The sequence below is a fragment of the Cyrtonyx montezumae genome, unplaced genomic scaffold (assembly GCF_038088225.1).
Source record: "Cyrtonyx montezumae isolate F1298 unplaced genomic scaffold, pur_monq_1.0 scaffold_0, whole genome shotgun sequence".
NCBI lineage: Eukaryota > Metazoa > Chordata > Aves > Galliformes > Odontophoridae > Cyrtonyx > Cyrtonyx montezumae.
The window spans coordinates 25978783-26001380 of record NW_027071824.1 but is presented as its reverse complement, the minus strand read 5'-3'; the positions used below and the strand labels follow the sequence as shown (position 1 = coordinate 26001380).

Below are 22598 nucleotides of genomic sequence, written 5' to 3'. Positions count from 1 at the left end.
CCAGGCTCCGCTAGTCGAGCGCCGAGCTCCGAGAGGCGGCGCGGGGGCAGTCGGCGCCCATTGGTGGCCGGAGGGCGCCTGCGCGCGGGCCTCCCCGGCTCCGCTCGCCCCCGCCCCGCCGCGGCGTGTGTCAGGCGGCCATGGAGCGGCCGCCGCCGGCCGCCGGCCCGCAGGCGACCCCGGCCGCTGCGCCCGCGGCACCCAGGGGAGGCGGCAGCGGCGGCGCCCCCGCCCGGCGTTGCTGGGCGCACTGACAGCGCCTCCGGCCCCGCCGGCCGCCTCCCGCCGCCTCCGCCGCCTCCGCCGCCGCCTGTGATGCTCAGTGAGTGGTGGCCGCGGCCCGCGCGGCGCCGGGAGGGTGAAGGTGGGGGGGGGGCGAGCGAGGGAGCGAGCGAGCGGGCGGGAGGGGAGCGGCGCCGCCCGGCGGCGGGAACGGGCCTCGGGAGGCCGCCTCGTGGCGGAGGCCCCGCAGGCCCAGGGGAGGCCCTCGGGCGCGGGCTGCGCTGCGGCGGGAGGGGGTGAGTGTGGGGACTGGGGATCGTGGCGCGAAGACGCCGTAGGGGAAGGAGTGAAGCAGCCCTGTGGGGCCGGCGGCGTTGGACCCGTGGGCATAGAGGGAGCCGGCCCTGCGCCCCGTGCCGAGGGTCGGAGCGCGCTTCGCGTCCCGGCTGCCTGCGCTAATGCTCCCGCCTCAGCGCCCTCCCCGTGGCCACTTGGGGCCGACGTCTTCCTTCCCCAAATGGGCCGTTATTTCGTTGCTTCTGAGACTTCTGTGAATGCTGGATGAGTTGAATGGTTAAGAGTTTGCGGGCGAGTGTTTTAAGATCGCTGCCTGCCGGGGCGGGACGTTGGGCAGAGCCCCAAGCAGCAGCACTGCCAGCAGCGGTCCTCCAGCCTCACTCCGTCCGTGTTGGGATAGTAAAGGGCCATGGAATCTGCCTAAACCCGCAGCCGGTTGGCAGGAAGTGAATTCTGCCGGCCCAGCGCTCAGCACACAGCCAAATTCCAGCTCTTCTAAGAAAGAGGAACCTGCAATGCGTTCTCTGGGCTTCTTCTGTGCTCTGGTTCCTCAAAGAGCAGCAGCTCAGTGTCCCTTTTGTGTGCTCTCACTGGCGACTATGCAAAAGAGGCTGCGCTGTAGCTGTATAGGCTCTTGAGGTGATCGTTCTTCTCTTTATTTGTGTTTTGCTTATCAGTAGAAATAATTAATGGTGCTAGTATTTATCCTTCTTGGAGTGTTTGAGTGGAGTAAGGCAACTGTGACTTCTGAAGGAGTGCTCCAAGCTTCCTACAGTTTGCTGTGCACGTCCTGAGGATCCCCTTTAGCACTGAGAGCCAGGTGGAGACATGATGTGGAGTTTCAGGGGACAAAAGTGTCCTTTTTCCCCCTAAATTCTGCATCACTGATCTCTTGTGAGTGTATTTGGCTTGAGCTGGGCTCAAGCCATTTTGGCAGCCCTTTTTTATGTTTGTTTTATAATAAAGCCTGATTTTTAGGGTTTGGTGAAGGATAATTGTAGGAGTGTGGGGGTTTTTTTGTTGTTTTTTTCTTTTCTTGCACTGTTGATCCACCTTTCACCATGAAGCTTTTCCTGTATCATCACTTTTTCTGGTGCCAAGGTTGAGGAATGATGGCAAAGTAAAAGAGGCCTGAGCCTGGTGCCCAAGGAGGTTTCCTGGTGAAGACTCCTTTCCTGCAACACTGTCACCTGAGAGTAAGAAAAAAGACCTTTCTTGAACTGAGGAGCCCAGAACTGGACACAGTGCTCCAGATGTGGCCCCACCAGGGCAGAGCAGAGAGGGAGGACCGTTTCCCTCAACCTGCTGGTCATGGTCTTTGTAATGTATCCCCAGGATCCCATTGGCCTTCTTGGTTCACTGCTGACTCATGGCCAACTTTTTGTCCGCTAGGACACCCAGGTCCTTTCTTGCAGAGCAGCTCTAATGATACTGATGAGTATGCTTCTTCCTCCCGAGGTGCAAGACTCTGCACTTGCCCTTGTTAAACCTCATCAGGTTCATCCCTACTCATATCTCCAGTCTGTCCAGGTCCCACTGAATGGCAGCACAGCATTCTGGTGTGTCAACCACTCCTCCCAGCTTCATATTGTCACCAGATATGCTGAGAGTGCATTTGTAATAGTGTAAATCAATATGATTTATTTAATTGATTATTAAAAGGAAATTTGGTGCGGAAAAAGATGTGGTTATTTTTAATAGATCTATCTGGGAATGTTTTCAAAGCTTACAGCTGTTGATGCCCCTTTCCTGCCAATCAGAAGTTCCTTCACCTTTGAGAGCAAGTTGAAAACCCTTTAGTTTTTCGCCTAGCATTAGGGTTTGCAGTTCCACCTATGCGTTTGAAGCGACCTGTGCTAAAACCTTGCATCCCTGTCTGCTTGGGACTTCTCAGAGTGCTCATTGCTCTGACAGCTGTCTGTAAGCACACACGTGTGGGTACTGGAGGAGACTGGGCTATGGCCGTGCTTTTTGAATTGGCATTTTCTTAGGAACACAGTTCTTGGAAGAGGAAGGAAAGAGTGTCCAGGTCTGTCTCTGCAGAGCTGTGTTTCATCAGGTTTAGCTGCTCAAAACAGAAGTGTGTGCACGTGCAAAACGTATGCTGGCCTTCAGTGGTGGGGCTGCAAGGTTTAGAGCTATTCTGAGGCAGCCAGTACCTGTCGCTCTGCTAGAATGAAACTGTTGCTTGGTTCTGTTTTGTATAAGGCCTTTTAGATTATCTAAACTTCCTGTAGAATTCGTGACTGTTGCCTGAAGGCCAGTGGCAGTTGTGGGGCTACTCAGACAAGAGGGAGCTCTTCCATTCCCCTTCCTGAGACTATTGTTAAAAGCCAGAGGCTAAAAATAGACATCAGTCTTTTGGGTTTGAGATGCAACCAAGCAGTGCTTGTTAGGATGGCTTTCAAACTTTACTTAGTGGAAACTTTGGAGGGTTTTAGTTATTTATTTATTTGACTTGTGTGAGGTGAGTCTACATGGATGGAGGCAGGTGTAAAAGGCAGAAGGCATTGTCTTTTTCTTTCTTTTTTCTTTTTCTTTTTTCTGTAAGCTTACCTGACTGAAGCACCAGAATGCTGGCTCTGACCTTTAAATTCAGACTACAAGCTATTGTTTCTTTGATTTCCCAAATAAGTGATATAGGTAGGATGTTAAAAGCATGACGAGTCTGAAATTTCCACCTTTTTATATTAATTTATTTTTCTCCTGACTCTTCTGGTGCCGTTTTGTTGGTTGTTTAAGCACAAGAATCAGAATACAGCTGAAGTTACTGCTGCCTTAAAAAGCAAGGAGGAGAAACCTTTCCTTTTTATGAGGTACTCGAACAGAATCAAATGCTTTCACTCACCACTGAAGTTTCAGCACAGAATCCTCAGTGGCATTTTGGATTTCCCAGCAAAATCAGTAGAATTAAGCAGCAAAATACCTTCAGGGAGCTGATTCCAAGTGCATAGTTACATCTTGGTGCTGAGGTGGGTGCCCACAAGCTTTATTTCATACTTCAGTAATGGAGTTGTTTAACTTCGGCAATGAAAATGCCATTTGTTCCCTATCAGCTGTAGTGCAGTTATGGTGTGTGTTGGTCTTGGCAGATACCCTCATGGTAACAGCCCATGATCTCATTTCTTTCCAGGTCATGAAACGCGTACGCACAGAACAGATTCAGATGGCAGTGTCCTGCTACCTCAAGCGCCGTCAGTATGTGGACTCGGAAGGTCCCCTAAAACAAGGGCTGAGGCTGTGTCAGACTGCTGAAGAGATGGCAGCTAATCTCACAGGTAATGCTTGGAGTTGCTGCAAGCGTGATCGTGTGTATTGCTAAAACTAAACGAATTCTCCTGTGCATATGGAGAGCTTTCCTTTTGAAATGAGGAAGTTTGCCAGTATGAAGCTGGAGTGAGTTAGGTGATTTCAAAGAATGAAAATACAGTTAGAAGCATAACAAAATGAGATGCATGGGCAGTGAAACAGCAGGTTTGGATGGTGGTAAATACGTATGCTACATCCGAGAAAACAGGTAGTCTGGTGAGTAGTGGTACTTCGGATGGAAATGAGAAGAACCAACATGAGGAATTAAGTCAAAGCAGGAAAATCTGTGGTACCTCTGTGCTATGTCATGTAAAATGGAAGTGATATAGACTGATTGTTTTTTTTTTCCCTCTGGCCTTGTCATATTTCAAGTCATGAAAATTCCTGTATGTCATTTGAGGGGGGGAGAAAAAACCGCAGTTGATGAAGGCACATGGAAATAAACTGGCTCCTCTTTCTTAAAGGCTTTTGGATTCTGTTATGCTATTTGCTGTTCCAAATTCTGTTTGTGACCATACACTAGTAATTGTAATTTTCATCTTTTTTATTCTGTTATCTATTTTATGTTATAATAAACTGTGCTAGTATTTGTGTGGGTAGAAATGTTGTGAGGATACAACAATGTGGAGGATGTGAAGACATAATTTAGATTTAAAAGTAATGAAAAATACGAGGTTGAACTTGAGGTGAATGCACAAGTAGAGAAGTGGTTTCTTTTAGTTAATCTTTTCAGATTGTGACAGTATTCCCAGTTGAGAGTGACAAAGACATTATTTGTTTGTGATACAGCTTAATTTGACAAAACATTGGTTGCTCTGTAGCTCTGTGCATGTACTTAGGTGAGGCCGAATGCCAAAATGGCTTTTTCCACCTCTCAACTGTTCTGCTGTAATTTCAGTCCTAAGATGAGTAATGCATAGGTAAATGTGTAGGCTGACTTCTAGGAGCCTGAAGGAAATTTGGTAATGCTTTATTATTAGAATGGACTTGCACCTTGTCATTATTTTTCATTTCCTTGCTGTTCTTAAAGTTAGCAGTCTGGCACGTGCTGCAGCTCTCTGAAGTAAAAGTGGAAGGGTCGGGGAGAAATGATACCAAAGTAAAATGCAAATTGGTTTTGGTTGGTTTTGATAAGAGGATTTAGGGAAGAGTAGAAAGGTCAGTTGGAGTGGGATGAGAACTTGGAACTGATCAATACCAGGAGGGTGCAGAGTTTCTGAAGGACAGGTAGAGCTGAATTGGACTGCAGGTCCTTGCATTCCCACGGGGCCTCATGCGGAAAAGATGTCAGTAAAGCGCGAATGTGTGTATGATTGATTTTTGTCTTTTTACAAATCTTTCACCAAATATTATTACTAAGTTTCATACTAGCTTGTGTCTTCTTGCCAGCACAAGGGTTTTGTGGCTAATGATTCAGAAATTAGTCATCAATTTTCGTTAGAACTGAAGATGGTTTTCTATCATGTATTCTGCTGCTTACTACTTCTCCATGTCAGACATGCTGGTAGCAAGCTATCACTGAATATGCTGCAATTCCACAAATGACTCTATTAAATGAGAATATCCTAGCATGCAGTTGTCCTGAAAAAATGGGCTGAAAATACTTCTGCTACAGTCATTTTAGTTTTGCAAGCTGAATAAAAGCTGGCCAGGTTCTGAAGCTAGGACTGCTTTCTTTCAGGGAAAGCATTGAATTTATTTATTTATTTATTTTCTGGAGATAACGTTTGTTCTGTAACAAAACTCACCGTACTTTTTCTGTGCAGCTCTTGTCCAGCTCAGATCTTCCTTTTGACTGTTTCATATTCCTAAATGAACTAGAGAAGTGTTTGATGGACAGAAAAAGCAACTAAGGAACAGGTTTCTCTCATATTGTCCATAGTATCTTATCAGTACGTAGCACTGTCAGAATTAATGTAAAATTCTACTTAATCACTCTCACATTGAAGAAAAACCAGTTGCTGTGAATCAATGTTTACAGTAGAGCTGGATTTGTTCCTGTGCAGCTTTTAGCAGAAACAGAGGACCACAAGGGTGCTGTCTGTGTCCCTGGAACAGGAACGGGTTCCTTGGGATTTAGTGGAGGGTTGCATAACTGGCTGCAATTACAGGAAGCAAGGCAAGGAGCAGATGTTTCCAATAGCTGCACTTATGGCCACTATGGAAAGTAGAGAAGAAACTAGTGTAGATCTCTTGGCAAGTGTTTTTCTTCCACCAGGAGGAAAAATACCTGAATGTTTACTTTCTTGTTTTGGGAGCTGTTGAGCTCTTGATCCCTTCAGCGTTAGCTGGACAAGAGTTTTGGGAAGGAAAAAGACTTGAACTTGCTGTCACCAGCTGCTAGATCTGGGTTTGTTTACTGTGTGCTTTGTAGGATCAAGCTCTTAGCATCTTTACTGGCTAAAGTGCAGGGCTCAGTGGCCATCCAGTCAGTCTGCTTCAAGATGGGCGGATGAAGATCAATTTCTGTTTTCTAAAACAAGATACCTTAATTTTGGAGTGACGTTACTTACGCAAAGTTGAGTAGGTGCCACAGAGGGAGCACTTCGTAAAGCTGTGGGCAGTATGCTGTGCTTTGTAGCACAAGCAGGGTGGAAAGTCGTGCCCCTTCCTGCTGAAATGAGGCCAATAAAGCTCTGCAGAGACTCTTGCATGTAAAATCTATGGCACTACGTAAAAGAAAGACCCTTATATTTCTGTGTTTTTTTGGTGTCCTTTGCTTGTGGCATGAGTAACACTGAAAACTATTGCTAAATGTTTCTGAGTTGCTACGTGTCAGGTTTTTTTTTCATGAACATTGTTTAGAGTAAGTTATAAGCTCAAGTAGCAGCTATTTTTTAATTTGGACTTCAATACCAACAAGTTGCATTACATAAATGTTTGTTTTTCTTATTTAAAAAAGTTGCTTCCTTTATAAACTGATGCTCTGAGTTTTCATGCAAAGCTCTAAGCCCAGAATTATCAACATGGAGCCTGTGAAGCAGTTAGGCTGTAGAAAGTACAGTACAGTATCTTCTTAACAGCTTGTATTTGTTTATTTTGAGTCTGTAGTTGTGTTTCCCATGGGGAGAAGACAAGCACCGCCCAACTCTCTGAAGCAGAATTCAGCTTTTCCTGTAGAGTCAGTAAATACATCTTCTGTATTTCACTAAGAGCCAGGGATACAGAGAGAGGGGAGGAATAGTGACAGGCTGTGTGCATACCATGGTCTGATCTCTTTCTAATTGGAAGCACTGAGATGAGCTGGAGGCTGGCCTCTCTCTTGAGCATGTGAAAATCTGATGATGTTTTTTATAGACTTCCAGGGCTATCTGTGCCTCTGTGCGGGAGCCAAATGCTGAAACAAAGAAGTGATCGATCACGGATAGGAAGGGAAAGAGACAGGGGGAAAGGGGTTGGGAGGCAGGGAAGGCCAAAAGAAGTTGAAGAAGTTGAAAGGGAGAATAATGAAAATGAATGTTACGGAGGGGAAAACAGTTATGCATATTTAAAAAAAAAAAAAAAGAGGAAAACAAAACTTTTGACTTATCCTGCTCTTACAAGAGCAGAAGATTTAAATAGATCAGTTAAAATTTAGAAATGCTGATTTTGTCATCATGTTTCTAATTACAAGTATTCTTATTTCATAAGTTCATAAGTTCATAAGGTTGGAAAGGACCTATAAGATCATCTAGTCCAACCATCCTCCTATCACTATCTCTACCCAACTACTAAATTAAGTCCTTTAGCACCTCATCTAAACGCTTCTTGAACAGCGCTAGGGATGGTGCCTCAACCACCTCCCTAGGCAGGCCATTCCAGTGCCTGACCACTCTTTCAGAAAAGAAATGCTGTAGAAAAGAAAGCATCAAGCAGAAAAGAAATGCTGCAGAAAAGAAAGCATCAATATTTGCTTAGATTGTATGGGTGAATGTCTGTAAACCTGCCCAAATCCTCCTCTCAAACTCTGTGGTGTTAGCAGAAGAGCGATGGTTTTATGCTAGAGAAATTATTTTCTCTCTAGATAGTTCAGAGCCACATTTACAAGAGCTGACTCTAAAATCAGTTTAACTCCCTCTCAGGAATTAAACCTCTTCATGCTCCGAGGTATAGTTACTGCAGACCTTGTGCCTTGATGGATGGTGGCTCTAGCTGAAGGAGAGACTTTGTTTTGGAGAAAGTTAGAGATTGCTTTCCTCTCTCTTAAGTGCAAAGTTGTAAAACTGTCCAGTGTCTTGCAAAACTCTAAAGGGATCTGTGACAGCATTACTGTTTCTTGTGAACTCAGCGCTGTATTTGAAAGCTTAAAAATGTGTAATTCCTTAAATCCTAATTTTATTTGTTTTATTTCACAGTCCAATCTGAATCTGGTTGTGCCAACGTTGTGTCTGCAGCTCCCTGCCTACCGGAGCCACAGCAATATGAAGTACAGTTTGGACGGTTACGCAATTTTCTCACAGGTAAATATCAGTAGGCAAGGAAGAGGAAAGTAGCTGAATCTTTCCCATTTCAGTGAGTAAATGACAACTAAAAGTATATATGTGAATATGTTTTGCCTGATTGCTGAGTACCTTTGGCTGAGAGCTGTCCATTGGACTTATCTTGTTCATATAGGTTTAGCCACTGTACACGTGTAGATCTTCTGAAAGATTTGATTGTCAAGACCACTAAGGGATAATTTATAACTTTACATTTACTTTCATGGAAATAGAGACAGGAGATACATGATGGGAAAAATATTTTTATACTGTAGTGGTTTGTGGAGGGCATCCATGATTCCAGGTAATCCTGCAAATGTTCATATTTCTCTTAGAGTACCAAAGATGGGAAGATTTAAGAACAAAATCAAACAAACAAAAAAGGTGTTTTGATATTAGTGCCTTGAAAATGGAGGTTGCTGCTCCTCCCACCTTGTGACATATTTACATTTTTCTAGTGCACCTTGGTCCCAGTATGAAGACTTGATATTCCTGACAGTGGTTGAAGGGAAAGTTAGAAAGGGAGGTACACAGTGGGAGGTACATTTAGGCCTCCAGTGAGTCACTGTTGTGCCCTGCTTGGTGTCATGGCAGGAGGAGCTCTGCTCCTCACAGCTCCCTGCAGCTGGCTGAAAGAGGGAGGGGAACAGCTCCAAGAAGCTGGCGAAAGAGGGGTGGAGCTGCTGCACAGATCAGTCTCTGCAAGGTACAGCATAGCCTAATCAGGAGCTGTTTACACAGTGTTCTAGGAATTACTGCTGGGATTTGCTTTGTCAGGGAGAGAGACAGAAAGCATGCACATGAGCAGGCACAGAAATGAAACAAGCACAGCATATTGCAGTATGTTCTGAAAACTGCAGCTTCCGTGAGACAAATTAGTTGCACCCAAAGCATCACATACGAGGCTTTTTTTCATTCCCCCAGGCTTCAATAAAACAAGTTCAAGCCCACATAAGCTAGATAAATATTTTTGACTGAAACATTTTTAATGCTATTTTAAATGTAACAAGTAAATTTTAGAGTTTATTACAATGAATAATGTATGTATCCTCTGAAATTCGTAGTGAAAAAATACGGCTGTCACATAGCTCGAGGTAGTGTCACAACTAAAAGGAGTTTTGAAATCTCTGCCCTTTTTTCTGACAGTGTCCTTCATCAACTTGAAATCTACTTAAATCTGTAGTAGTTACTGTGTATCTCCTTTAAATGCTGAAAAGATCCACGTAAATATGCCAACAGAGCCCTGTTCTTGAGGCTTTTAGCAGTAATTGTCCTCGCTCTGTTTTATTCTTAGCAGAAGGTGGACTGAGAAATCATGCTAAGTTTGTTGCTCTTTTCTCTATAGATTCAGATTCGCAGCACAGCCATGAAGTGATGCCTCTTCTGTATCCCCTCTTTGTCTACCTCCATCTGAACATGGTCCAGAATGGCCTGAAAAGCACAGTGGACAGTTTTTACAGCCGCTTCCATGGCATGTTCTTGCAGAATGCCAGCCAGAAGGATATCATTGAGCAGTTACAGACTACCATGACTATTCAAGATATCCTGTCCAACTTGAAGCTCCGGGCTTTTCTGGACAACAAGTACGTCATCCGCCTTCAAGAGGACAGCTACAACTACCTTCTTCGCTACCTCCAAAGTGACAACAACAACGCCCTGTGCAAAGTCCTGACCTTGCACATCCACCTGGATGTGCAGCCCTCCAAGAGGACCGACTACCAGCTCTATGCCAGTGGGAGCTCCTCGCGCAACGAGAGCAACGGGCTGGAGCCCAGCGAGGTGCCGGCTTCCATCTTACAGAATGAGGCAGCGCTGGAATTACTGCAGGACAGCATTAAACGTGTCAAGGATGGGCCCCCTTCCTTAACCACCATCTGCTTCTATGCCTTCTATAACACAGAGCAATTGCTGAACACAGCAGAGATTTCACCAAATAGCAAGCTGCTTGCTGCTGGGTTTGATAATTCATGTGTTAAGCTGTGGAGCCTGCATTCCAAGAAGTTAAAATCTGAGCCCCACCTTGTTGATGTGTCCCGCATCCGCCTGGCTTGTGATATCCTAGATGAGGAGGTCTGGATACCTTTTTTTTTTTTATTTTTTTATTATAGTATCTAATGGCACTATAGGAAACCGTGGGGCTCTTTGCAGCCTGTCTGCCTTGACTCACCAATTTGATAGCCTCCTCTCATCCCTGTTCTTTCCTGCCTGGTTTATAAACGCTGCAGAGGTGTAATGATGATGTGCTCAGGTCACAGTTCATTAGTCCTAGGTGCAGATCTTACTCTTCTTGAAGAGGTTGCAGTCCAGAGGCAGCCCCATACGGACAGATCATTGGAGAAGGCTTTCTTTGCTGTGTAGTACAGAGCCTTCTTCTGGATAGAAAGATGAAACAGGGAAGTGTGGAAAGTAAAGACACATTGTAGTGAAAACTAGAAGCAGTTCAAAACAAGCAATCAGAAGGGTGGAGAAAAGGAGACAGAAATGGGAAGAGCAAGATAAAGTAAGGAAAGAACCAGAGGAGGTTGATCTGAGGCCTCAGAAATAAAACGGACTTTTAAGTGAAAATCTGTATTTAACAAGTCACCCTAGCAAAAGGTGAGGAGTTGTGGGAAAATTATGCAGCATGTCTGCATTATGGAATCTGCAGTGTAGGAGCTTCAGAGTTTTCGCTTTCTTGAGTGCTGGAGATGAGAACTGGGATCTCTGTGCCTTTGCATGCCAGGCTAGATAGCATCTTCCAGTTTTCTTTTTACTTTTAACTTCTAGTCACGCCCTCCCTCCCCTCTCACCACAACTGCCCATGTAGCATCTTAAATCTGGTTAGAGATCAGTTTGTTTCCTTTGTTTAATCACTCCTCTTGAAGGGGGGACAGGAATGGGGAAGCATTCAATTATTCTTCTGTTGTGCATTTAGCAGAAGCGTCCTGTTTTTTTGGTTTTTTTTTTTCCCCCCACTGTTTTATTTTCTACTCATTGAAAAACACCTGGTGGCAAGGTTCTATTTGTTCTTGAAGAGCGCAGAGTTCGAAGGAGTATATTAGTTGAGACTGCTTTGTTGGTTAGCTTGAGAACTAGAGGCAGGTGTCCAGCTGAGACAGCACAGCAGTGTGTTCACCACTTCTCAGGTTAAGCCTTTCTGCGGAGTGAACAGGTAAGTGGGTCACACTAACCCAGGGTGGAGCTGTGGGTTCGTTTTCATGATAAGCTGCAAAAGTTCCTAGGATGTTTAGCTATGGATTGCCTGTCAGGGAAAAGAAAACCTGTGACAAGGAAAATTATTCTGGTAAGTCAACAGGTCGCCTTCTTTGGCTCCAGGCTTTAGGAAAGTGAGACATTGCCAGGCAGTCAGGAATACGTGTTAGCTTTTTGTTGGTGCATATTTGCGTGTTTTAAATGTATTATGAAATGCCCACAGAAGCTTAATTACAAACATCTGTCATTGTTTGTTTTAAGATCTTGTGTATCCTGCAGGATTTATGCACAGGTCTGAAAAACTGGTCAAAGACCAGCACAAATCAAAGTCAGTGTTGCCCTGAATAATTTCAACACTGACAAAACAAACAGTGACCCAACCAGGAGTTCAGAGCTAAGGGTGAACATCAGCCTGAGTAGGTTGTTGGTTCCATGTCTTTGATTGCAAATGAAAGCCTAAGACTACAAAGGAAACAAATGGCTTTTATAGGGTTTCTTTGTTTTGTTCCATTTGATTTCTGTATAGTGTAATTAGATTATGATGCAGTGCTGTATTTAAGCAGTGCTCAAAACAGTCAGCCTTCAGTTTGGTTTCTGATCTGCTGCAAGCACGTTAGTCGTTCAGTTTAAGAAGTTATGGAGGACTGAGATTGTGATGGTTTCAGTGGATCTCTTTCAGGATGGCACTGAAGTTACACTGTTGAGTGTATTAACTCCTTTCTCATATGTACACATGTGTAAATGAAGTTGCAGTTTGGCAAAAAGAGCTCGATGATAGTTTTTCCTAGCCTCTCAAGGCCCTTGTGTCAGTAAAGTCAGCTTTTTATTAGCTGTATTTTCAGTGAATTTTGCTCAGTGTGATGCCCGAGTGCATTTTGCCAGTGTTGGCTTGGTTCTTGGAAACAGGAGAGGCATAGTGTTTGGCGGATAAACTAGTTCCATTTTATTTATAGTGTCATCTTGCAGATGCCACTTCATAGTCTCTCTTACTTAAGAGTCCAGTACAAACTGTGATTTTGCAGCAGTGCAGAATAAGGCAAATGGCCTTATTGTTTGCCATGCTCATCACTGGTGCTACGTCAATCATCAAGAGAAAATATGGCTATTTGGAATAAAGAGTATTAAGAGTGACAGCCTTTGAATTCCTTAAAGGCAAAGATTTTACCCTGTTTGACTGCTTTTAAGACAGTGAGTGGCAGTGCTCCTTGAGGTGGCAGTGAGCAGGGGTGACACTGACACTTTGGTGGGTGGCAGACAAGAGGCAATGCAGAAAGAAGCAGCAGAAATGTCCTACAAGGAGAGCCTCTGTATCTGCCTCCTTGTGTTTCCCTGCTAGGAGATCTCTACTGTAGGCAGATAAGAGATCTCCTCTCTTGACAGGAAGAGAGAAACTAACAATGCTCAGTGAAACTTGATACTTAAATAAGTCTGTTTGGGGTGGCAAACGATGGCTTTTTGTTGTTTGGTTTTTTGAGGGTCACACGTTCCTTTGATGCTTATGCTGAGTGGAAGGCTAGGTAAGGTTTGCTGCTCACTGGGTTAAATGCAGTAGAACATTTACATTTTCTCAATTCAGATGACTGTCCTGTCAAACTCAGAAGTAATAACTGAGGAGTTGGGCAGTCTGTCCACAAGTATCTCATTTGGAAGGTACGCTATGTGACAAAACGCACCAACATATCAACAAACTGAAAAGAGCACAATAAAGTAGTTTTGGGGTGTCTTGTACTATAGCTCAGGACAATTTCCTGCTTGCTTTTGATGTTTTTTTGTTTGATTCTTTAAACATTCATTTCAGTAGTGTTCGTTTTCCAGTTCTGTCCTATTGCTAAAAATATTTTCTGATAGTTATTCTTTTGAAGATGGAGAGTGCAAATAATAAAAAGCAGCTTTTACTGTATCTGTAGGATATTGCATAAAGTAGGTGTAAATAGCTTGTAGATTTAGCCTGCTCTGGCTAGCAGACTAACTTGGATAGGGAGGAAAAGGAAGAATTAGTGACTCAGAAGTATTATGGATATACCATTTTCAGTGAGCTATAACATAAATGTGCAGCTGTTCCACTGAGTATCAAACAAGAGAAAGATAAGATTTGGTTTTTGAATGCTTAGGCAGGCATTTTCAAATCAGCTGCTGCTTTAATAGAGGAAGAGCACATGGTGCTTGCAGATAGCTGAAGTAGCTCTGTATCAGTTTGAAAGCATAGAATTAAGTACCTGAACATGCAGATTTTGCCAACACTATAATACAGTGAAGAGAACTTGAATGGACTTCCACTGGTAACTTGTTAGGAATCTTTTGGTCATAATTAAATAGCACAAAACACTGTGCAGGTATCAGCGTTCCAGGCCGTGTTACCACATTAAAAGAGAGATGCTGTGGATTCCAACAAGCAGTGCTCTATCTGAGGTAGAAAGAGTGATCTGAATAAGAATGGGGCTTTGCATGCTAGAACCTGTAATTTCTTTGTGCTTCACCTTTCATGAGAGATGGAGTTGGCTCCGAGCCACATCATAAAGCTCCCGTGGGCACTGACTGCTCTGAAGAGAATGAGCATTATTAAACACTGCTTGCCACCTACTGCTGAGCACAGAGCTGGGATGGAGGAAGACAGCAAGCTAGCAGAGTTAGCGTGCTCATGAGCGGGGTTTGAAACTGTAGGATGAGAAGGGCTTGGAGGGCTGTAGGTAAATGCTGCAAAACTGTGGTTCCTGAGGTCCTGCAGCTGTGCGAGGTGATTGTGTGAGCTGAGAGCCATTTGCTGTGTGCTGGCTCTGCTGGTCAGTGACAGCCCTGGGGAGCTGAGTTTCCTCTCAAGGCAGGAAGTGCTTGTTCTGCAGGAAACAGACCACTGTGCAGCGATAAAAGTTCATGGAGCTGCTCACAAACAAAAGGGCATCGTGTTGAATTCCACATGCAGACTTGTCCATGAGCACGCATCACTGGTTGACTACTGTCAGAAAGCATCTGCAAAACCATCCCAAGGAAGGATGGTCTCAAGCAGATCCCAAGCCGTGGTTCACTTCTTGTGCCCTCACTGAGGTGAGACTCCAACTTGCTGGCTGAGAGCACTGTTCTGAGTTGATCTGTTGCAGCTTGTACAGTCTGTAGCCTTTGATTATCGAGGTGCTGCTTGAGCAGCAGAAACTGCCTCCGTTGAGAATGAGTAAAACGCTCAAATTCCTTTAGCACAGCTCACTGAAGTCTTTAAATGTAAAAGCCTTTAATTGTTGATGATCTGCTCCAGTGCTTGAATTGGAGAACTGCAGGATAAAAAGGTTTCCACCACCATCCTTTTTGTGATTATTCATCTTCTCCAACTCTGAAATAGATTATTTGGCCTAAATAAGATTGTGTGCGTTGCTGCTCTTGAAAGGTGGGGGTGTAAAAACGTTCTGGTGGTGCTGGCACAGAGAAATAGATATTCTGGCCTTACTGCATCTCTGTTAAGGTGTGGGGCTGCGAAGGAATGTACAGTACACAGGTTGTTATGTTGGCCTTGTCCTTCTGTCTCCTGCCTTTCGTTTCAGACATCTGGGTTTCTTTTTCTCTGCTGCGAATTTTACTTCCAATAATGACCACACCAAAAGAGCAGATGCCAAGATCTGTTTTAACATCTTAGCCAAAACTTTAGTAGAGAGCGGATAGGGAATTAGCAGATGTTTTTAGCAAGTGTTTTAAAGCAACAGACATTTGGAAAGCTTTCTTAAAAATGCTCTTTTTCCCTTATTTTCAAATAGCCCTGGGTTAAGGTGCCTTCCAGAGCAGGCTTGAGGCTGTGCAAAATAAGGATGAAAGCACGCTCTTACATAAGTGTGATCTTGGCAACTCTTAGTGCTGACTGAGATGTACCAAATGCACTAGCAGCTTTTGTGTCTCAGACTTGCACAGAATGTGCCAAGTCCGAAATAAATTCTTCTGTGTTAATGCCAGCTTATTTTCCTCGTGGTGGTTTCTGTACGTGCTGAACAGATAAACATGCTTTTCTTTGTTTGTTTTTTTTCCCTCTTCCCTGTGCAGGAGGAAGAAGATGACAGCACAGGCACGGAAATGAAAATCCTGCGAGGACACTGTGGGCCTGTGTATAGCACAAGGTTCCTTTCAGACAGCTCAGGACTTCTGTCTTGTTCTGAGGACATGTCCATCAGATACTGGGATCTCGGAAGCTTTACAAACACTGTGTTGTACCAAGGACACGCCTACCCCGTCTGGGATTTGGACATCAGTCCCTGCAGCCTGTACTTTGCCAGCGCCTCCCACGATCGCACCGCAAGACTCTGGTCATTTGATCGGACGTACCCTCTGCGAATATATGCAGGCCACTTACTGGATGTAGACTGCGTCAAGTTCCACCCCAATTCCAACTACTTAGCGACAGGCTCCACAGACAAGACTGTGCGCCTGTGGAGCACTCAGCAAGGCAACTCGGTGCGCCTGTTCACTGGGCACCGTGGCCCCGTGCTGGCACTTGCGTTTTCTCCCAATGGTAAGTACCTGGCCTCAGCGGGTGAAGACCAGCGGCTAAAGCTGTGGGACTTGGCTTCGGGAACTCTCTACAAAGAACTGAGGGGGCACACGGACAACATAACCAGCCTTACTTTCAGCCCTGACAGCAGTTTAATTGCTTCAGCCTCGATGGACAATTCTGTCCGGGTCTGGGACATCCGTAACACGTACTGCAATGCCCCTGCCGATGGGTCTTCCAGTGAACTGGTTGGTGTATATACCGGACAAATGAATAATGTACTGAGCGTACAGTTTATGGCCTGTAATCTTCTTCTAGTGACTGGAATTGCACAAGAAAATCAGGAACATTAATTTTTTTTTTCTTAGGGAAGCGGGTGGGTGTGTTGAATGCCAGAGTCCATTACAAGCTGAGATTACTGACTGTGAAACACTTTTCTTCCTCTGTCCCCTTGAAAGGCGCATTCAGAGTGATGCAAGTGCTTTAAAATTTCATGCCTGTGAGAAGGCCTGTGCTGTTTAACGGAGTAAGGAAAATGGAGGAGTGATGAAAATACATGTATATTCTAATATTAGCAGGGGAGGAAAAGGGGAGGAAGTCCAGTAGCATGGGGAAGCCAAAAGTGTGATCCAGACAAGTGAAACTGCCAGCCAGATAAGCTGCTGACCTGCACTTAAATGTCCTACGTTGATTGATGGGCACGTTATCTACTGCTGACTGAGGCTTGAGCAAGTGGAGAACTACTGGCCCAGTGTGTTTTCTTTTATTTTCTTTGTATTTCAGAGTACCAGCGTTTTAAGACCCCTATATTAAAAGAACGTTACCTATTTTCTACATTCGTTGTGGTCCCAAATATTACAGCTCCTTACTGCACTTCTGCAATATTTCGGACCAGCTAAGCAGAAAATACCTTCTTTCTTTTTAATAAGAGGATGGAAATCTGACCTTAGTTGAGGCCTGTCTCTACATTGTCATTTGGGTTTGGTTCCTGGTACTAACTGTGATATTTGTATTTATGTTCCACAAATGAGGGATATTTCTGAATCTCATTGCACTGTGTTTTGAGGATGGGAGGACAGTGAGGGGTAGGGGTGGTGGCTTTAAGGGTAGTACGTGACTTGCCTTGGCTGGAGGAGTGCACGATGGAACTGAAGAAGCAAGTTTGGACTCCTAATTGAAGCAAGACGTGTCAGTCCACCACTGCACCTCAATGAAATATTTCCATAAAAGGAAGTTGGCAATCTAGGAAGAAGGGGACAGGGAGAGAGACATACACGCAAAGTGACATGGGAAAGAAATAGTATTACTGAATTGTGCGTACGCAGAGGCAGCTTTGCCAGTGTTGGGTTTTTCTCAAAATGTTGCAATATCAGTTTCATGAACACTTTGTGAAATAAATCATCAGCATTTAAAACAAGGATCTGCAGAAAAAGCACGTTCTAATTTGACATTTAGAGAGATTAAATATTTCTGCTTTCTGGAAAGAGTTATTTTGTATTTTGTTTTCTATTAAAAGCATTTAGTTTAAAAAATATATACGGTTTGGTCCCTTTCTGGGCAATTTGCTCTAACTTGCATATGTATTCTTTCAAGAACATCAACACAGTGTAAGAGTTTAGATGACAGGATGCCTGGCAGCTGTTTTTTTCTGTTGTTGTTTTTCTTTTCCTCCGTGTCTACTTAGATTGGTAAATGGCCATAACCTTTTATCAGAAAGGTGTCTGACCTTTCTAAGATGAGCAACAGAGGACCAGGAACACCTATGTATACCACGAGTTGAATGGCACTGCTAATCTTCTGTCAACTGGGTGTGAAAGTGTGACGCAGCTCAAAGATCACAGTCCAGGATCAGGCATTGTGAAAGTACAGTACAGGAGCTGATGTGCAGTGCAATGCAGGCCTTTTAGAAGGGTTTCTTTCGGATTTAGTGAGCTGCTCACCAGATGAACTTGTTTGCTGTTTGTTGCCATGCATCCTCAGTTGAGTTTTAAACAGTTGGACTTTGGTCCTGAACAACAATCAAAAAAAGGAGCTGAGGTGAGCAGTGAACAAAGCTTCGTTTTAACATCTTCTGTAATGGAATTGGGCTTTCAATTAGTTGGGTTGTTCTAAGTATTTTCACTACAAAAGTGATGAGTAAGTGAAGTAGGAAGCTTATCACTGTATATGAAAGTATGCAAAAGAAACAAAAGTGACTTTCAGAGGTATAAGCAAAATGATACCACTGACAAGGTGCTTCAGAGCCATCAACTTCTAGGTATTGTATGGATGGTTTTTGTTTTGGTGCTTATAAAATGTAAATCTTTGAAGGCAGGAAGCCAGGAAAAAAATTAGACTGTAAGAGATGTCTGCAATTGATTGACAGCCTGAATTTCAAGGCAGAACTAGAAGGAACGTATTGAGTGGGAGGAAGAAATACTGTTAAGTCTGGCTACATTTGCATAGTAATTCGTTAGCTGTGTATTTCAAGCAAGTCTGCATTTGCAGAGACCTCTTCCTTATTCTGTTTTAAATATATGATAAAACACATTAAGACACTTAGGCTGGCATGGTTAAATGCTCAGATGTTAATAAGCATCATAGCAGGGACTGCTGCTGCTTGTGAGCCTGTGTTTTGTGCCGTTCCATTTGCAGCCTGGATGGTGCACGAGGCGTTGCAGTAGCAGACAGTGGTTCAATTTGCTCCCCTTGTTGTTCTTGTGCTTTCTTGACATCTGTTGATGGATGTTATTCTGCTCACTAACCCCTTGAACTGATAAAGGCGATGGACAGTGGTGTCAGGTGGTCCAGGCCGCAATAAATACAGACAAAGCTGAGAGGTACAAGTCCATGCTTAGTCACCAAATGCTGGTGAAGGAAAAGGGTGTTTGCTCTGGTAAACTAAGTGCTGTGCCCATTCACAGCTCTGTTAGAGCTGCCCTTTCCCATTTTTAACACTTGCATCTCCTGATAAGCATGCTGCCACACCGTTCAGAAGTTTCAGCTTCCTTATGAGGGCAATTCACTGTATTTCTCCCCACTCAGCTTCCTTTGTTAAAAGGCGGTCTGACAAATGATATTTCTATTAATAGGTCCTCTGGGTTTGCCAAGAAAAATAAGAGAGGACTTTTTTCAACTTTGCTAACCTTGTTTTAACTGCTGCTGACTTAGTCCTCCAGGCTCAGTATGCTCTTCAGCTACATCCTGAAATGGCTTTCCTTGTGAGTGGTGTCGAGTTGTTCGTAGTGAGCCAGCGTCTAAAACTGTACCATTACAAGACACCGATGTGACAGTTAAATTAACTGCCTGAATGTCCCTAGCCAAACACTATCCCATCATGCTGCACGTTAGCTATGATTTATATATATTTTTTTTAAGTACTGGATAGGAACCAGGACTGGCTGAAATAACTCAACAATGCACACTAAGCTGCATTTAAGCTGAGAATTAGACAAGGAAGACTTTCTTTATCAGCAGCCCTGGTTTCTTCTCTGGTTCAGATCTTCACGGTTCAGTTTAAAGTAAAGCTGTCTTATCTTTGTGTAGGTTTGTAATCTTCTGTGAAGTTATGAGCCTCCATTTATAATGAGTCTGGTGACAAAACTTCTCTCGGCACGTATAGCTGGGACATCAACTAAGAACAGGGCTTTATGGTGCTTGGTGCTATATAAGCATACTGGTTACCCCAGTTCCCAGGAGAAATAGAGCTCAGCAGTGTGAATGTAATAGTTCACATTGTCAGTGTGCTGCAGGATTAAATAGAAAGTAAAACAACAATTAAAAAAAAAAAAAACAGAATGGGCTAATTCACGCTATCTTTCAATTAGTTTATAGGCAGTTCTTCCTCATTTTTTCATAGTGCTGTGATCTTTTTGGAATTCCTATCAAGGTGTCGCATGTATGAAGGGAGAGAGCTCTTTTTCCTCTGTGCCCTTTACCTGCTGCAGATCTCAAATTTTAGGGACAGCTGGTCCCTGAGAAACTGCTTAGTGGAGGAGAGTTCAGCATGCCATTACTGACCTCAGCTGGCCTCTTCCCCAGGGCACAGCAAGCCCACAGGCGCTGCTTCTCTGATGTAAGAGAGGAATTGTGAATCCCTCTATCCCTGTCATAGGAGAGAAGGGTGCACAAGTATCATTACAGCTATCAAGAATTGGTTACAAAGTGGAAGCAATTATTACCAGGGTATGAAATTTGCGCCATGATGGCATCCATTTCTGTTCCTTTACCACTGCTTCTTGTCTCCACCCAGCAGTGGTGCTTTTTTGTCCACTGCCCATCATGCAACGCCAACTCCAGCAGCTTTGGTGTGTAGCAGGGCCGGTCAAGCAGCTTGTTGAAATAATCAAGCCTTGTTATTTGCTTATACATTTGATTCATTTGATTAAAGCAATACAATGTATATTTTTTCCAGTGACTTTAAATCATACCGGTGGGCTGTAACATGCCTCGTTTCCATCTGAGAGAAGCCTTTGATGTGACATTCTTTGAGATATTCAGGGATCTTGAGCCCTCCAACCTTAATTTGGAAGGCTTCATTCACTCCAGACCCTTCTTTCTATTTCTCATTTAAGAAAGTAAGTTGCCTAGACAAGAACCATGGTGCTTGCTGTTTCTGCTCAGTGGCACAGCACTGCTCCCACTGAGGCACTCAGAGGTGGGGGTCAGCGTGTGTCCCAGGGAAATCCTGTAAGCAACAGGTAGATAAAAGGCAGCTGGTCTTTTAAGCTTCTGAGGAAGCAGAGAGCAAAGGTTGTTCTTCCTCCCACTGCATTACCTCTACCATGTGCACAGGGTGTTGTTCACCCAAACACTTACCATATCCATGCTCACAGCCTCTGATATTTGCCTTGGGCCAGTCCCAGACCTGGCTTTGCAATAGCCAGTGTCGCTCTGTGAGAGGGAGCCATGGTGCAGTTAAGTGCAGAAGCTGGACCTAGAGCTGCATTGTAAGACAAACTCAGACAAAACTGGTGCTGACTGCATGTGGAGCATGCATTCGTCCAGCATCCATGAAAAGTACAGCAGAAGTCACATAATGATAATTTGTTCTTTAGAATTAACAAAAATCCTTCCTGAGCTGCACATAGTTCGAAAATAGAAATTAGCCATCCTCAACTATTAGCTTGAGCACCCTGAGATCTGGAGCTGTGAGCACACACACAACTTTGTGGTACTTGGGGTGAACACATCACAACTTCAATTCATTGCTGGCATTGAACCAAGGCACGTTTGCACAGCTTTTGCTCATTTTTTGCATTGGTGAGTAGCTTAGCTGGAGATTTATGTGCTGGACTGCTGTTGTTTTTGCCCCTATTGCTGAAGGGAATAGTAGAGCAATCTGTATGTGGTAAACTGGAAAAGAATAGCCAGAATTTTAGGCTCTTTCCCTCTGGCAACTCCAGTCCACTAGCAAAAATACTTTGTGACCACTTATGATGATTGGGTAAACATCTGTGAGCTTGGGGTTTGCTGTTTTGTTGTTGTTGTTTGTTTGTTCTTAAGCACTATATAGTTCTAGAACTGAAGCCTAAAACAAACTTGAACACAGATGCAGGGTAGCTTTAAACTTCCCATCATCTTTGCCTATCAGATCTCCTTGCTGTGTGTGGCAGGGGTTGCTTTCTTCTCCAAGTCCCTCAAGGGAAAGCATCTGAAGTGCCGCTGCGTGTGGCAGGCCATGGTGGCTTCCATGACTGTAACAACAGCATGTTGTTTAACAGTCTTTCCCCTGCTATAAGATGCTGTACATCGTTTCACTCTTTGCTCTGAGTTGTGGCCTCAAGACAAGGCTATCAGCGGGTGCCTCCTCATCACCTGAGGCGATGTGCAAAACAGGAAAGAATTAGAAAGGCTTAGTTCCAGCCCAAACTGGTGATAAGAGGAGTCAGGTCAATATTTCCCTCTCAAGGAGGCGGCGGGGCTCTGCACAGCGATACGGGGCAAGCAGCTCGGGTCCGGAGAGCAGAACCTCGACCCGCCTCAGCGAGGTCGACCGCAACCCCGCCCCGTCCCGCCCGTCTTCTCACCGACGGATCGATTAGTCGCGCCTTTCTGCCGCAGGCCGCAGGCCGCGGGCGCCAGAAACGTCCCCCGGAAGCCAGTTGAGAAAAAGCGGCGTAAAAAACCGCCTCTCGCTCCAGACTGGCCCAGGCGGGAGCGCTCCCGGGGTCCGCGTCCTGGGGGCGGCGGGGCGGCGTGTGCTGATCGGCGGCAGTATGAAAAAAAAAAAAAAATAGTAATAAAACAGCGCTATTGAAGGCTTCGTTGTCCGGATCCCGTAGCTTCCAGTCTGGGCACGGGACGCCTTTCCATCAGGATGCTTCAGCGAAGGGGAGCAACCCCCGTGCCTCGGTGCATCGTAACCGAAAGGGGCACAACTGCCTTCCTTCTTCTCCGGGGTCGCTCTCCCAGGCGGGACTCCGCCGCAGGGCAGGGCAGGGCAGGCTCGGCCGCCATTTCGCCCGGCCGCAGCTCCCTCCCCGAGCCGGGCGGCGGCAGAAGCAGCTATCGGGAGGAGGACGCACCCGCAGCCTTATCAGCGCGCCGCACGCCGGCCGCTGCCCGGGCATCCGCGGGGCCCCGGCTGCCGGCCCATGGGCGGCGGCGGCGGCGGCTCTGAGGCGCCTCCTCCTGCCGCAGAGCCGCGCGGTGCGGACCGGCCGCAGCCGCAGCCG

The 22598-nt window shown here is 45.0% G+C and overlaps 1 protein-coding gene across 1 annotated transcript; it reads left to right on the top strand.

The window, feature by feature from the left end:
* Positions 1-130: 130 nt before the first annotated feature.
* On the top strand, positions 131-16496 carry TAF5L (TATA-box binding protein associated factor 5 like). The gene is made up of 5 exons (XM_065730403.1): positions 131-322; positions 3653-3797; positions 8163-8267; positions 9631-10355; positions 15498-16496. The coding sequence occupies exons 2-5, from the start codon at positions 3656-3658 to the stop codon at positions 16293-16295; spliced, it is 1770 nt and encodes a 589-aa protein (XP_065586475.1). The 5' UTR covers positions 131-322; positions 3653-3655; the 3' UTR covers positions 16296-16496.
* Positions 16497-22598: the final 6102 nt, after the last annotated feature.

What these genes read in the sequence shown, in the direction of transcription:
- TAF5L (XM_065730403.1), top strand. Translation starts at nt 3,656, where the DNA reads ATGAAACGCGTACGCACAGAACAGATTCAGATGGCAGTGTCCTGCTAC. An exon ending in GATGGCAGCTAATCTCACAG is followed by an intron (nt 3,798 to 8,162) that starts GTAATGCTTGGA and finishes TTTATTTCACAG; the next exon opens with TCCAATCTGAATCTGGTTGT. An exon ending in GTTACGCAATTTTCTCACAG is followed by an intron (nt 8,268 to 9,630) that starts GTAAATATCAGT and finishes TTTTCTCTATAG; the next exon opens with ATTCAGATTCGCAGCACAGC.